Here is a 16,465-nt window from a genome sequence, read left to right on the forward strand (position 1 = left end):
GAACTGCTCAGCCATAAAAGGAGTAAAGTTGTGAGACACTGTCAGATATATCATCACAACACGGCCAAACCTTGAAAATGTTAGGCTGAATAAACTAAGCCAGACACAGAGGGCATTAAGGGGGCATAAGTACAGCATGATTCCATTCATACCAAGTTCCTAAGCATCGACAAATTCACAGAGGTAGAAAGTAGGCTAGAGGTTACAGAGGTGTGGGGGAAGGAGAGGACTGGGAGTTACTGCTTAGTGGGCACAGGGTTCCTACTTGGCATGACGGAAGAATTTAGAAACAGGGACGGTGGCTGTACAACGCTGGGAATGTCATTAAACGCCACGGACCTGTACACTTTAGAAAAGGTTGAAAAGAGGTTTGTGTTTTTTTTTTTAAATTAAAGCAAAACATAAGAACAAAAACATGATTAAATATCTAGATACCTGTTTCTCTGCACTAAATCTCTCTCAAGGATTTAAACCAGCCTGTTCTTCCCACAGCCACCAGCATTTTCACTGCGGGCCGCAAGAAGAGCTTCATTCAAAGGAAGGACGGTGGGAAGGGGGATGCCAGTGGCCCCGTCAGGGCTGCTGGTCTTCAGGGGAGGCTGTCACGAAAACACATCGTCGGTCCTGCCGGGCTGACTGGCAGAGCTGGGCGGGGATCAGTCCAGGGACACTGCCCTGGCTGGGCCCACTCTTCCTCCACTGTCTAATTCCCATTAAATGACCTTTGGCTGCAGGCCCTGCCTGGGGAAGACAAACCCAGGCACATTCGGGGACAGTTCACCTCTAAATGCAAAGAGGGGGGCCGGAGGCCAGCACGCCCTGGCTCGGGCAGCCTGGTGTGGTCAGCAAGTTTTGACTGAGCACCAGCCGTAAGCCATGCACTCTGCCTCGGCTCCATTCATGTCACTCACGCCCACTGCTGCCCGCTAGAGACCTTGGCAGTTGGAGATAGGGTTTCTGCATGAGAGGCCTGACTCTAAGGTAAACTAACAAACGGTGCCCTGCGCTTCACAGAGGCCCCTGCTGAGTCGTTATTTGGGGTAGAGGTCCAGCCAGTAGCCACACAGCTCTACCCACAGAATCGCCTTGTTGCTGGGTTCACCACAAGCGAATGAACGCGAGTTCAGCAGGAAAGACAAAAACACCACCTCTGACTTTAAAGCTGCCCATCTAGGTAGGGGGACACACACGCAGCCTTCACCCAGGACCCCACAACATGCTGTCGAAACGGAGCCATTAGCAGCCAGGTTCAAGAAACATCCCCTCGGCAGCCCGGGTTCATTCTGAAAAAGAGAGGAAGAAGCACTGGCTGCTTCACTTTTAATAGCGCGGGTTGTCATGGCAACCAGGGCTGCTGTTTAAATTGAAGGGGAAAAAAAGAAGTGCTCCTTCCTACACAAACCTTTCAGCAGGGCTCACAGCTAGTCTTTAAAAAAAAAAAAAAAAAGCCAAAAACCATGAAAACTAGCACTGGAGATATGGTAAACATCATGCTTATATTTAAACCTGTCAGGACAAGGCTGTGGGCTTTGGGGTTGCGTCTCCTCTGTACAACCCGGTATCTGCCCTGAAGAGACGGAAGACGTGATGTGTGCAGACAGCATGGCAGCCAGGCCTGAGATGGGAAAGCAGCCCGGTCTTGAAAGAGCAGGCAGGAAGGTGGCAGAGGGAGGACCAGGTCTTCAAGGGCTGGGTCTGCCCCGTGCTCAGGGCTCCGAGGACAGCAGGAAAGAAGGCGTGCTGGCAGGCGCAGCAGAGGCACCCCGCTTCCCTTTCTGGGGCCTATGGGCCCAGGCCAGCCAGGGAGAGGAGCCAGGGAGAAGGAAAACATGTTGTGTCTTGCAGTGGAGGTGTGGATGGTGGGTGGGGACACGAGAAGGAAGGAAGGAAGGAAGGAAGGAAGGAAGGAAGGAAGGAAGGAAGGAAGGAAGGAAGGGGCCAGGACGGGGTGAGCCCTGTGGGTGTTCCATGGGAAGTTTCACCTGCATCAAGTGACATCTACGCAATGTTTCCGAGGCAAACAGGACCCGCTCCCAGGCCACCCGCCAGGTGACGTGGCTGGGTCCCAGCAGCAGCGGCGCAAGCACAGCCTGAAGCCAGGCCAGGTACTCAGCAGTCTGGCCCCAGCCTTTCTCTCCAACTCCTCCTCCCCCTAAGGTTCCCGAGAGTGAGCCCTGGGTTCCCTGTCCCTCAGGCCTACTGTCTACCTACCTCTGCAAACTGGAAGAGGAAGGGCGTCTCTCCCACCTACCTTTGGGAGATATGTTCTAAGACCCCCATGGATGTTTGCAAACACAGACAGTACCAAACCCTGTACTTAGCCAGGTGTTCCCTACATGCCCTGCGGCGTTCCCCCCCAGCACCGGAGCTGATGTCCTTCCCTGGGTGTGCCCCAGTGCCTCCTGTGCACCACTGCTCTTGTGCTCTGGGGCTGTTAGGAAGTTAAATAAGGGCCACCTGCACACAAGCTCCGAAATAGGATCTGATACCCAAGATGGCTACTGAGTGACTACAGGTGGGCAGGGTATGCAGCATGGGCACGCCGGGCAAACAGGTGATTCACGGCCTAGGTGGGACGGCAGGAGACTCCATCACACCACCCAGAATGACACTCAACTTCTGGAATTTTCCACCTAATATTTTTAGGCCGTGGTTGGCTGTGGGCAACTGAAAGCGTGGAAAGCCTTCCTGAAATGCACAGAATGCGCATGCGCCATTGCGGAAGACATGGGAGAACCATGAGGACAGCTGGGTTCCAAGCGACGCGCGCCTGCTTGCTGTCGCCATCCGATTCTCCAATTCCTCGAGCAGCACGCACGGCTGCTGCCTGTGGCAGAAAGGTAAACGATGAAGTTGGTTCCATTAGGAGAGGAAAAGGAAAGAACACAAATTAAAGAGAAAGCAAAGAAGGAGGAGCCACGGAGTGCTTCGGCATGGAAGGGTGATGTACTCATTCCCGGCTTGGGAAAGATCACCCTCGGGACGGCACGGGAGGTGAAGACCGGAAGCCATAATACACCGCGGCGCCGAATGACAGCGACAGCAACCGCTGGTGGGGCCCACGGAGAGCAGCAGTCAACAGAGGTGGGGGGGTGGGGGTGACAGCACGGGGTCTCCTTGGGCAGTGATAGAAACCTTCGAGAAGTGGGGGTGTGAGGGTGGGGGTGACAGCACGGGGTCTCCTTGGGCAGTGATAGAAACCTTCAAGAGGAGGGGGTGTGAGGGTGGGGGTGACAGCACGGGGTCTCCTTGGGCAGTGATAGAAACCTTCAAGAGGAGGGGGTGTGAGGGTGGGGGTGACAGCACGGGGTCTCCTTGGGCAGTGATAGAAACCTTCAAGAGGTGGGGGTGTGAGGGTGGGGGTGACAGCACGGGGTCTCCTTGGGCAGTGATAGAAACCTTCGCGATTAGATAGGACAGCTGCACAACAGTGTGCATGTAGCAAGTGCCACCAAATTATATACTTTAAGATGTTATTACATGAATTTTACCTCAATTAAAAACAAATCCAAGTGTACAAGTCTTCATGTAGAGTCCAGAATACAAGGGCAGATGAGGAAAACACGGTTGAATGGATTCAAGAAAAGGCCAGTCTCGGAGGACACAAGGAAAGTAGGACCCACGTGTGGCCCGGGAGCAAGGGGGAGCAGGCCACACTCAGCAGAGGGTGGGCCGGGCCCAGTGTCCAGGAACTGAGCTACCCGGGGATGGCCCAGGCGGCCTCAAGACCCTGCGAGCCTGCGTCTCTCTCGAGCCACATCTGAGACAGCATGGGTGTCAGATGTCTGCTGGGGGAAGCTCAACTGCCCGAGGAGACAGAGCAAGGGAGCTGAAGCTGCCAGACGCCCGGCCTGCGCTGTGCCCTCCCTGGGCCCAGGTCCCCGTGGCAGGGGCCACGCCTGGCTCATGGCTGCTTCCCTGGCCTTCGTTACGGCCCCTGGCATGAAGCATGTGACAGCATCTGCAGGCGCTCAGGAAGTAAATGCTCTCCACCACTTGATATATCTGATAACTTGGCTTGTATTTTAATAGATAACACACAGATATGATACAAAAACCCAAGGGGCTCCAAGAGATACTCCATGGTATGTCTCCCTGTCCCCCATCTGTCTAAGCTTTGGCTCAGTCTCTACCATTTTTTTAAAAAGATTTATTTATTTATTTGACAGGTAGAGTTACAGACAGTGAGAGAGAGAGACAGAGAGAAAAGTTTTCCTTCCATTGGTTCACTCCCCAAATGGCCGCCGTGGCTGGCACTGCACCGATCCAAAGCCAGGAGACAGGTCCTTCTTCCCAGTCTCCCATGTGGGTGCAGGGGCCCAAGCACTTGGGCCATCCTCCACTGCCTTCCCGGGCCACAGCAGAGAGCTGGACTGGAAGAGGAGCAGCTGGGACTAGAACCTGGCGCCCACATAGGATGCTGGTGCTGCAGGCGGAGGATTAACCAAGTAAGCCACGGCGCCAGCCCTGTCTCTACCATTTTAAATGTGGCTTGCAGGGTGAAAGTTTGAGCTGCAAGGCCCCAGGCGACCAGACCATCCGGAGGTGCAAGCGTTAGGGCACCGCCACAAGGGATATGGGGATGAAAGCCATCTGGGTGAAAACAAGGCCTGGGTATTCTGGGCCGGGAGGAGGCACATGCCACCGGGCTGCCGGCTGGCAGAGGAATGGTGCTGAGGTGACAGCCGTCCCCCTGGAGCCATTCAAGGAATGACGAGAAGCCCAGGGCAGGGGCATCCAGCCTGTCAACCGAGCCGGCCACCCAGGGCTCCTTGCACCTGTTCAGGACACAGGCAACTTTCAAGCTGGGGAGAGCAGAGACACAACCCTCCTCAGCCTTGGGCCCAGGGTGGGTGGCAAGTGGTTTGTCTGGAGGCAAGAAGTTTACCTCAAAAGAACGGGACTGCAAGCTGGGTGGCACTGTCCCCACAACCGTCCCCAGTCGACCCACTGGACACAGCTGACTGACAGCAACTAAGCTGGTAGGGAAGACAGGTCCAGGGGAGAAGGCACCTGGACAGGGCTCGAACTACTCAGCCATGAACAGCCCAGACCACCCCTGATCCCGGCGCACCTGCCAAAGATACAGGGGTGGGGGTGGCATCTGGTGTGGCTTTACACAGCGGGGGCGTGAGGGGCTGTTTTGAAGGCTGAGTAACCACTGCCCTGCAGAGTCACCAAACCAAAGACTAAAAACAGACGCGGCCACACAGGCTCATCTGTTCCCCAAGGTTCCTGCCCAACGTGCAGAGGCACCGGCAGGCAGGCAGCCGGGCACTTATCTGATTTCAGCCAGTCTGTGACCGCATTTTGTTCCCTGTCCTCGTGCCCAGGGGCTGTTGCAATGGGTATAAATTTAGAAAGAGAAAGATAAATCACATAGAAACGTTCGTTTTAACCAAATAAGCGCTCTCTCTAACCTCAATCTTTTTATTCTGCCAAAGGAAAGATGAAATGATCTCGTTGTTTATTTAGCCCTCCCATGGTGGAATTTGTCATTCTGGGCAGCGACTCAATAATACAGCACCACCGCAGCCTGAGATGAAGCAGCTTCTTCTGAAAGCAGGCGACAGGCAAGCTTCCGTTCTCAGTGTTTCTCAGAAGCCGAGGGAATGAGAAGACCAGAGAGTCTGGAGTCTACCAGGGCCCCTTCTGAACCAGTGAAAGCTGCTCGTCTCTAATTCCAGCTCATAGGACTAATTCTAGCTCTAACAGCCTGACGATCCACCCTGCCTGAGGCTGCCAGGTCTCCAGGAGTCACGCACTGATACCGCAGACGGGCCCTGTTGTAGAAGGACCTTAACATCACAGCTGGGAGGCTCTGCCTGCATGGACGTTACCCTGAAAGAGAAGGGGCTTGAGACATGCCTGCCTTTGCTCACACACGGACTCACAGCCTGGGGCCTCACGGACCACGTGCAGTAAGAGACCACTCGTCAACCCCTCTACCCAGTCATTTAGCTCAATTCCCCTTTTGCCAAAATGAAATGACTGGCCCAAGGTCACGTGGCTGCCAGTGATGGAGGGGGCACAGGGCCAGGTCATGTAGCTCTTTGCCAAGTTCAACCTGCCGCTGCCCCCAGCCACTCCCTCCTGCCCCCAGCCAGCCCCGGAAGCCACACGGACGCAGCGGCTGTACCTCCGACAGCATCTCATACTGGCCTCTTCTTCCCAGAGCAATGGTCAGTAAGTCATAGACCACAGACGCGCTCTGCAGGCTGATGAGGCGGTCACTCTTGTGCTCGGGGATCCTGCTCAGCACAGCGTCCCGGTTGGCCTGGAAACAAAGGGGAAGAGGGAAGCAGGTGGTGAGCCAGCCCATGCCTGCAGCCCTGCCTGGGCCCTCCTGCCCCAGCCAGTTTGCTGAGGGGCAGGAGACTAGGGCAGGAGGGACTACAGAACCTGGCACCTCGGTTCGTTTATCTAAAATCCCCCAAGTACTACAGCCCAGGGCAGGTGGTGTGATCCAAACATGGAGGTCCCGGAGGTGAGACCTGTTGGCAGGTGTATGGAGGAAGCTTCAGGAGCTGAGAAAAGAGGGAAAGTTCTCTGGGCTGCGGTTCATGCGGCACTCTGGGCATCTGTCGTCTGAGGCTCTGCTGCACCTGTCTTGTGGTCCTGCTCCTACTCCCTGTCAGAGAGCGGGGGAAATCCCCCACCACGGACTTCCCATCACCTGTGGTAACTCAGAGACACAGCACTCTTCTGCTCTCTCCCCAAGCAACGCTAAGGTCCCCATGTGACATCGTCAGTAGGACAAGCCACAGAGGCCAAATCCATCTCGTTCAGGGAAGTGCAGAGAAAGCCAGAAGCAAGCGGGTTGTCTGAATGTTAACCCCCGAAGGCCCCAGAGAGCACCTTGCTGATTTCCCATCTCTACTGCTTACCGCGGAAGGGCATCAGGCTGATCCGAGCTGCTGAATCCCATCTACCCAGACACCAGGGGCTCCTGACTGCAGCTTGTTTTCATCACTTCTGAGACTCAGTGTCTCTGCCGACTCCCCAGACACAGCATGTGCGTTAGGGACGCCGCGCGAGCAGAGTTCAGCATCCATACCTGATTTCGCCTGCCTCTTCCTCCCTGCTAACTAACACATGACTCCAGACCCATCTGTCCCAGGAGCAGAGCAGTGGCCCCTCCAGCTTTCCTGTGAATGTGGCCCACGAGGTTCCAGGGTCACTCGTCCACCTTCCTGCCCGACGCTGGGAAAGGCCACATGCATACACACTCCCCCTCTCGCTAATAGTGCTTTCTGTGTGTGTGAGTCCAAGGCATTTGCCTTTAGTCACCCGTCAGTACTCACTTACTCTAAAACTCCTTGCTCTGAAATGTCAAAGACAAATGAGAATATTTTAGACAGGCCACTTCCTGCAAAGTGCATCATCTCAGGGAAACGAGGCTGCTTTGGAAGATTTCATTCTAAGTTTTCTTGTTGAGTGTCTTTGGAGCCCAACAAAAGAAGCATTGAAGGAAACAGAGCTTTCTGTAAATGGTCTCGTTATGGGGCCGGCGTAGTGGCAAGCAGGTATGGGCATCTCATATGGCTCCACTTCCAATCCAGGTCCCTGCTAATGGCCTGGGAGAAACAGCAAAGGTTGGGCCAAGTGTTTGGGCCCCTGCCACGCACATGGGAGATCCAGATGAAGCTCCAGGCTTCTGATTGTGGCCTGGCCCAGCCCTGGCCATTGTGGCCATCTGGGGAGTGAACTAGCAATGAAAGATCCCTGTTTCTCTCTTTTCAAAACTCTGACTTTCAAGTAAATAAATACACTTTTTAAAAAAAGTCTCATTTTTTTAATTTGCTATAACTGTTCACACTGAGACCAATGCCTGGAAGAGAACAACAACAAATACCCAAAATACTATTTAGGAGAGATTTTCGAGTTGCACTAAATGTATTCCTTTTTAAATTATTTTTATTAGAGAAAGTATGAGTCTCTTTTGGTTAAAAAATATAATATAGCACCTGAAACAGACCCACAAGCAGCGAATATCCCAGGAAATCGTCTGGGCGGTAGGTGTGCAAATATAATTCTGGCGCTCCCTCTCCTGGGAAAAAGCACTTTCATGTGTGGTGGGAAAGCAGTGCACACAACTCCGCATGATTTCTTGCAGGTGGACCGACTGGACAAGTTTATGTTTCTAAGGTGACATCAGAACGAGTGAAGAATACCCTCTTCTCAGACATCCCAAAACACATGCAATGTCAAGCAGTCATTTTCTGTCTCAGAAAAATCAGTCCAAGGATAATTTTCAAAAAGGCTGCCATGGGTCACTGGGTTAGATTTCTGCCTCCATGATTATGGAATGACATCCATGAGGGACACAGCCATCGTGGCTGGAAACCTGGTCCCTCATATTCACTGATGATGCCACTGGGTGTCACCATCCCCCGAAGAGGTTCTTCTGGAACTAAATACCACAGAGCCAAACCAGAATGTCTTCCAGGGATCTCAACCTTTGAGGATTGTCAGTGTCTAGCACTTCAGTTAAGGACAGGCGAGGTGGCAGTAGCATTCCAAAGACATTCACGCCACACGGAGAGGGGTATTTTAGAGATGTGGCCATATTTTCCAAATTCCACACTGGATCATGTGATCTGATGGCAGAACACAACATGTTCAATCGCAGTTGTCCAAGTAATCTAAAAATGTGTGGTCATCACTCCCAGAATTTTGCTCTATAACCAACGTTTGTCCACAGGAAACCACCTGCCAAGCTGTGAAAAGTCCAGCTTGGGACAAGGGGCTGTCTGCGGGGAGGCCACCATGAGCTGGCCCCCTTTGACAAGTTGGTGGCAACGCAGGGTGAGACTTGCTCACTTGAAAAGCAGGAACTGAGTGCCACTGAGGGCCAGCCTGGCCACCTGGATGCCCAGGCGGAGAAGAACGTAAACGACACCATCCTCAGTTAGCAGCTGACGTGGAAAGATGAGCCAAGGGGGCAACCTGTTTCCTGGAGAGGAAGTGAGCCCAATGACGTCAAACGGCTTCCAAATAAGAAGCAGCAGTAACTCGAGTGCCCTGGCTCTTGTAAACATCTCCAAGCCATTTCTTGGATTTTAAGTTTCAAGCAGAGGTGAGCAAGCTACCCTCCCTGTTGGATCCCGGCCCCTCTGGTCCCCTGCTCACAGCACGCGGCCCTTCTTCCTGCGATCCATGTTGAGGTCTTTTTCACACCTCCAACTTAACTGTGTGTCTGAGGAGGCAAAGGGGGTTATGAATCTTTTTCTCTCCTGCCTGCCTGGTGGGGTGAAAGAGGTGGGCCCTGCACTGGGCCCCAGGCTCCTCACCTGGAAAAGGAAGGAATGCACCTAGCTCCCCCCAACTCCGGGTCCTTCTGAATCCCAGCTCAGGTGCTCAGCACATATCCTCCTCCTGCTAAGGTGCTAATTACTACAGCGGACCTCACTGCTGCAGGCTTCCAGCCAGGGCCGTGATGCCTAGTGCCAAACACCCAGTACATGATGAGTAATGCAATTTTAGAAACAAATTTTGATATCCTGGTCAAACATTTAAAAAATGCTTCAAAGGAATCTGATGGTCTGGACCAAACTCTCTCACGTCCCAGCCAATGTCGCCATTTTCCCAAAGAAACACGTGAGAAAGGATTCCAAGGACAGCGATGCTCACCAGCACGCTTCCGCAGCAGTCGGGCAGGAGCCTCCACACTGGCTCTGCCGACACCCCTGGCCTAGACTTCCTCAGGACCCATGTGTTTCTCTGGTTCTGATCTTTGGTTTTCTGGTCCAGTTCTATTCTGCAAATGGTCTATTCCCTGGATTTCATGGAGGTATGGCTTCCAGAAGGATTCAGACACCATGTGGTTTGCAGACCTCAGTAGACTTTTTAGAAAAGGCTGCATCTGCTAATGCACAGGGCAGGGCTGAAACTAAATTTCTGTCCTGTCCCCTCTACTTCCTCATGTCAGTCAGGTGAGAACGTGTGACACTGACCAAGCAGCTGCAGAGCCAGGTAGCAGGAGGGAGCTCTCCCACACAGGGACTGCGCACAGCCTGGGAACAGGTGGGAGCTCGGGAGACGACTGGCTGTCTCACCAGGATTCTGCCACAAGGACCAGAGGCTCATATACTCACCCCTGCAAGTACGCGGCTCCCAGTTCTCCCTCCCTTCGGGGCAAAGTCACCCCCTGGATGGACATTTAGCTGCAGTCCACTGACACGCAATCATGTTAGCAGTCCGTCGATACTTGATGGACAAAGGAAGTAAGGTACCTTAGTTGCTAAGGGAAGAGAAGCTCCAAGCTGACCAAGGGATGTTGCTGGCTTGTCCAAGAATTAGCAAACCTCTCTCATTTTAAAGCTCTCCTGCTTTCCCCCACCACTCAGCCAACCCTGGACAACAGGGACAGAGGAAGGAATGACGGAAAACCACATTCCACTCACCATTGATTCACTAATCAGCAGTAACAACAGGGCTTCTTCAGTGTTTTCTTGAGGACAAAAAATGCTGTAAAAAGAAAACCAACTTTGATCCAAGGCAGCTTCAAAACGACACAAAATACACGATGGATGAGCGGAACTGAATGCTAAAAACATCTAGATTTTTACCAGAACCCCTTAAAAATACTGTATAACTTGACATTTGAACTGATTTGCTCATTTCTATGATAAACCATGGAACTAATACATGTTAGCTACACAGTTGAATGGCAGGCAAACGGGTGAAAGCAAGCTGTAAGCCTCAGGTTATCAGCCCAAAGAACAGAGCACTACGATGGAGGCAGATTCCGACCAGCGCACCTGACAGTCGCTCAACCCCACAAGCCCTCTGCTCACCCCGCTCAGCTGTGCTCTTCCTGCTCCTCACCCGCGCACTGGCATTGTCACTTAGCCGGGTGAAGAGCCCGCAGGCGAGGCCAGAGTCTGAGCAGAGTCGCGATAAGAATTCAATGAGCCGTCTGACCTAAGCCCACATGCTTTCCTAAGGGGCGGCGTGCAAGTGCTGCCTCCTTGGTCTAGTTTATGGAACTTGGCTGAACTCTGGAATCTTGGATTAAAAAAAAAAAAGCTTTTAAGCTCAATGTTGCTCAGGATTACAGAACAATAAAAACCCAAGCATAACCCCAGTCTGTATTCTCTATATCCTATTTTTTTATACTGTGGGCACTTTTAAAGCCGTGCAGCATCTTTCCTTCTCTCTCTCTGTCTTCCCTCTTTCTTTCTTTTGCCTGTTCTAAAGCCCTAGAATCCTTGGAGTAGAATTGTCAATGTTACCATGAATTGGACCAAACTCACTATGTTTTTATGGAATGGAAGAGTTCACAATAAATAAAAATGATTTTGTTTTAAAAGGCTCCTGAATACGTTGAAGATGAAAAATTTTCCATCTTCCAGGAGTAACAATATGATCATTTAATTTAAAAGATTTCCCTCCTACAAGGCCAAAAAAAACCCCATCCCATTTTCCAAATAATTATAAATACTTGCTCTTTGAAGTGCTGGAAATTTCTGTACTGCATCAAAGAGGATAAGAACAAGCCAGACCAAGTACAGGACCTGGTCCCCTTTTCCAACCCCAGCATCACTAGAGGTAGGGAAACCTCTCTGAGAAGGTTTGGGCTGCTCTTCCAGGGCTGTGGGTTTACAACAAGGCTGGCCTAGGAACCAGGAGCAAAGACTCCTGGATTTGCAGTGACCGCCTTAAGGCACTGGCTTGGGGGGATTTGGGTTTTTCAGAAGACAGAACATTCCTTTGCCTTTAAACTCAGAAGCAGAATCTAAAGGCTCCAGCAGTGCCTCCCACCACCCTGTGTCTGTGTGTATCCAGCAATCATTTCCTGATATCCTGGCTTGTGCTTCCATGCAATTGGACCTGGCAAATAAAGCAGTAACCTTCATTACTCTTTCATGGCCAGCCAGTTCTGCATTGTCCGGACTAATTGAAAAGGCAGAGAGCCCACGCTAATTGTGACTTAACACCAGCCAATTCAGCCCATGGATAATCTCCAAATTCCATTTGAGCCATCGGCCTGCTTAAATGCTAGGTTGTGTTATTTTTACCAGTGTTGCTAACAAGTGGCACATTAACTAATTCTAATTCCACTTCCTCTCCCCCTCCCTATTGTGGGAGGGGAGATGGGTGCCCAGGAGCACTGCAAAGCTCCCAGGGCTGGCGGGGAGAGGTGGGGGCGGTACCGGGAGAGGGCTGTTTTTTTTTTTTTTTTTTAAGATTTATTTATTTACTTGAAAATTGAAGCTACAGAGAGAGGGAGAGGGAAAAGAAAAAGGAGAGGGAGAGGGGGAGAAAGGGAGGGAAAGAGGGAGGGAGAGAGAGAGCGATCAATCCATCTACCATCCATTGTTTCACTCCCCAAGCCAGGAATATCTTCTGAATCTCCCATATGGGTGCAGGGGCCCAAGCACTTGGGCCGTCCTCTGCTGCCTTCCCAGGTGCATCAGCAGGGAGCTGGATTGGAAGTGAAGCAGCCAGGACTCGTACAAGAATCCATGTGGGATGCTGACATCTCAGGCGATGGTTTAACTCACTACACCACAACACCAGCCCCAGAAGGGCTGGTTTTAAGAGCCGTGCCTGAAGAACCACACTGGCATGCCTCCTCGTCATGGTTCTGAATTCTCTAGACTCCTCTCTGGCCGCTCCGCCCCCCTGCTTGCTCAGCGCGGTGGGAGCCCAGTGGGAGATGTTCAACAAGGCTGGGCTTCCTTTCCTGACGCTCTTCTCTTTGAGGTCTGAGGCTGCAGGGCAAGCTGGGAGATCAATGGGAGCGGCAGGCGGTGAGGACGAGCTCCCCAGGGCTGGCAGCTAGCAACGAGGTGGTGGCCGGGCTGCTGGGCTAAGGCTGGGAGGGCTGCCTGCTCATCCCAGCCACGTGTGCACGCAGGGCTGCCTTGCAGCCAGCTGCTCACTTCCTGACTTGGGATGCATTTGCCAACTCATGACGTGATCCTACAGAAGCCGCAGGGAACGAGGGTGAGAATTCTCATGTATAAATAGCAATCAAGGTTTGCCAGGGCGCTCTGATAATGGCTTTCTTAGAGTATTCTCCAGATAGGTTGTATATGACAGAAACAATTACGCCAAAGAAGCCAACTCTTTTATTTCTGTCATCTGAGGCCACTGCGCGCCCAGTGCTGAGATGGACGTCTAAAGGCCAGTGGCACCCCTGGGAGTGGAAGCAGCTTTGCTCTGTGCACACAAGTCCTTGGGCACGGCCAGCTCACAAAGGTCGGTTTGTCAATGACGACAACGTCAACCCAATGGTCTAGGGATGGCTCCTTTTGTCGCTTGACTGTGCCTGGATGGGCACTGGGGAAATTCCTGGAGAAAAGCAGCCTCTGGCCCACGGCCAGACCGCAGCTGCAGTCACACGTCTGCTACCCATGCAGAGACAGAATCACCGTCCGCGCGGAAGGATGTGGAAGGGGAAGGAATTTCAACTAAACATCAAGGGGGCCTCGTGATGACTGGAGACTAGCTGGTCTACTCCGAGGACCACCTAGGCCCTCCCACCACTTTCCCTGTCGTGTCAATGCATGTGGGGCAAAAGTGCCCCTCATGACAGAGCAAGAAGGGACTTTCAGCGGATGCACCCAGGCCCACTGAGCTGTGCTTGTGGGGTGGACCCGGTGACTCCACAGGGCATGGCAGCTTGCACAAGGGCTTGCCGCTCCTGGCAAGAGGGCAGGCCCCACAGGACGACTCGGAGGGGGGCTGGTGCACCACTGGCGGTGCAGCTGGCTGTTCATGCGGCTTCTCTGCTGCCAGCGGGAAGTCAGCTTGCCTCCAACAACCCTCATCTTTCTGTCTTACCAAAAGCTGCTGCACCGGCTACGGGGGCTCAGACCCACACGGAGTATTTCATGAGGATTATTTTCACCTTCTGTGCCTGCAAAGGAGTTTAGCCTGGCATGCACCAGCATTCAAGACATCTTTTCATCATCCACTCTCTGGCATGGCAGTGGTTTTTAATCTCCTGCTTGGCTTTCTGCTAATTATCTCATCTAGATGAATTTCATTTTCTAAGCCACCTCAGACATGTCTTACCAGGGAGGAATAAAATGAAAGGAGAAATATGAGGGCCTTTCAAAAAGTTCATGGAAAGTGTATATTATGAAAAAACTATTCAAAGGTTTCACATTGGGTTTTTTGCACCCAAATAAATTTAACTTCTAATTCAATTTTCCCATGAGCTTCCTGCAGCAGCCTCGCACAGCTGACTGCAATGTGTGAAGAAACACGCGCAGGAAGGCTCACAGCAGCACTGACCCCAACAACACCCCCCTAACGTCCCGGGCACTGGGGAGGGAGTGAGAGATGGGCTCCTTAATGTTCCTGGCCTCTTGGTTATTAGGAAGGATCTAAAACAGGAAAACAAATCTAGAGTCTATTTTTGAAAACCTAAGTGTCACTGAAACAGTGAATTCCAAACCCACGTCTCCACAGTTCGCAATGGGAGGTCAGCTTTTTACAGTGTGAGTTTGGGAATCGCTGGAACAGATGTCTTAGGAATTCAGAGAAGGACCAAGGAGTAAACACAGGCTGGGGATGACACAAACTCCTGGTTCAACAGGGCGTGGAAGAGGGGTGTGCACACGAAGCTAAAATAAAGCCCAGGGAAAGCTAAGGATTTGCTTCCTCGTCTAAATCCGCAACGGAAGCAGAAGCGGTGAGGGGGACAGACGTCGGGGTCGGCTCAAGACAATGCGGAGGCAGCCGTCCCCCTGGAGGTCGCCACATTCGTCTGGGACGTCAGTGTGGCGTTCCCTGGGGCCCCGTCTCCATCGGTGCCTTCCCTGGGACTTCCGAAGCAGCAGCCTGGGTCTTGCAGCCATTTGTACAACTCAGTAACACCAAAGAGGTTCTCTGTGCTCACGCAGGCACACTCTCCTCTGCCTAACTAGGGATCTGGAGGAGCCAGCACGCCTGTCCCTGCAGGCACAGGCACTCCGATGGCAGAAGTCGGGGAGAGTCAGCCACCGCGCTCCCAGCCCTTCTCCTCTCTCTCCTCCTGTCTCCTCCTCTTCCCCTCTCCCGCCCCGACTGAGACTGAGAGTGTAGAGGCTCTGGGTCCCCGTCATAACTCAAATCCTACAAGGATAAACAAGTTCTAAAGAGATATTTCCAATCACTTGCAAATTACTTCAATCTCCCCCTTACGTCCAATTCCGTCTAGAACAAGATTGTAAATAAAAGGATCAGCCACTGCTAAAGAAAAGAAAAAACGTGAGCTCTGGCCTACAAACAGCTCTGCCCTGAGTGCTGCGAGGTGCCGGGGTTCTGAGAATCCCCAACCCCAGCAGCGCTGGCCGAGAGGGCCATGCTCCCACTTCAAATGTCCCCCGCAGCACGCAGACACCTGCTCCATGAGCCATGAGGTTTCCCTACTGCCCTGCACGTGGGACCTCTGCCCCGTGTTCCCGTGCCCTAAACTACAAGTCAGGACATCAACCCCCATACTTCTCTCCTGCGTAGACGCGGGCTCTGCGGGTGAGGGTGTAGGTTTTCGTGTTGGCTCCTTTCCGGAGAGGGTCGTCCAGAGGCGACTGGCAGGGCGGGCTCTCCAGGGGGTTCCAGTAGCTCTGCTCACACATGCCCCGCAGCAGGATCTCAGCCAGCTGCCTGGCTATCGTCTGCAAGAGAGGGAGCAGCGCAGCAGTGAATCTCTCTCGTGTCCTTTGGGCATCCGTTTGACAAATGTGTCTTGGCCATCATTTTATGCGAGGTACTATTCCAAGACTCGTAATTAGAAAGTTTACTTCTGGGAGGACAATTATACCAGTTTATGACAAAAAGATAAAATGATGCATTAAGATGCCCGAACCTTTTTTTTTTAACGAAGGTTCATGTACTTTCTATGCCGCTCTGTCTCTGTTATACTCTGGAACACGTTTCCCATCCGAAACAACTGAATTTTAAGCTAAACCCTTTCCCAAGAGCTCTTGGGAATTCCAGGTGACCTGCAGAGATTTTTATTTTATTTCATTTTGTTTTTTTAAAGATTTACCTGTTTTACTTGAAAGTCAGAGTTACAGAGAGGCAGAGGCAGAGACAGAGAGAGAGGGAGGGAGAGGGGTCTTCCATTTGCTGCTTCATTCTCTAACTGGCTGCATTGGCCAGGGTAGAGCTGGGCCCAGCTGAAGCCAGGAGCCAGGAGATTCTGCTGGGTCTCCCACATGGGTGGCAGGTGCCCAAGGACTTGAGCCATCTTCTGCTGCTCTCCAGGCACATTAGCAGGGAACTGGATTAGAAACGGAGCAGCCAGGACTTGAACTAGTACCCATATGGGATGCCAGCACTGCAGGTGGTGGCTTTACCCGCCATGTCACAGTGCTGGCCCCCAGGTATTTTCATAACCTCCTAGCTGATGCCTGCTCCAGCTCAAACCTGGCAAAAGCCAGTACTCAGCTAAGCTCAGGCCATCCCTGAAGAATCTCTTCACTGACAATAGATGGCCGCTGTAGCTCTTTCCCGTGTCCTCCTT

The 16,465-nt window shown here is 52.4% G+C and overlaps 1 protein-coding gene across 19 annotated transcripts in view; it reads right to left on the reverse strand.

Moving 5' to 3' along the window:
- TTC7B (tetratricopeptide repeat domain 7B) overlaps window positions 1-16,465 on the reverse strand; it is a 245,535-nt gene that overhangs the window by 114,491 nt on the left and 114,579 nt on the right. For 18 of the 19 annotated variants that reach the window (XM_089322087.1, XM_089322085.1, XM_089322083.1 and 15 more), the window contains 3 exons: window positions 15,442-15,614; window positions 10,407-10,470; window positions 6,140-6,277 (listed from right to left, as the gene is read on the reverse strand). In XM_089322087.1, coding sequence (XP_089178213.1) covers window positions 6,140-6,277; window positions 10,407-10,470; window positions 15,442-15,614 — 375 coding nt within the window. Of the gene's footprint in view, window positions 1-6,139; window positions 6,278-6,494; window positions 7,773-10,406; window positions 10,471-15,441; window positions 15,615-16,465 lie in introns of those variants that run through there. The other variant, XM_089322098.1, reaches the window with a different exon arrangement.

The sequence above is a fragment of the Oryctolagus cuniculus genome, chromosome 20 (assembly GCF_051225735.1).
Source record: "Oryctolagus cuniculus isolate XC-2025 breed Fujian yellow rabbit chromosome 20, ASM5122573v1, whole genome shotgun sequence".
Taxonomy (NCBI): domain Eukaryota; kingdom Metazoa; phylum Chordata; class Mammalia; order Lagomorpha; family Leporidae; genus Oryctolagus; species Oryctolagus cuniculus.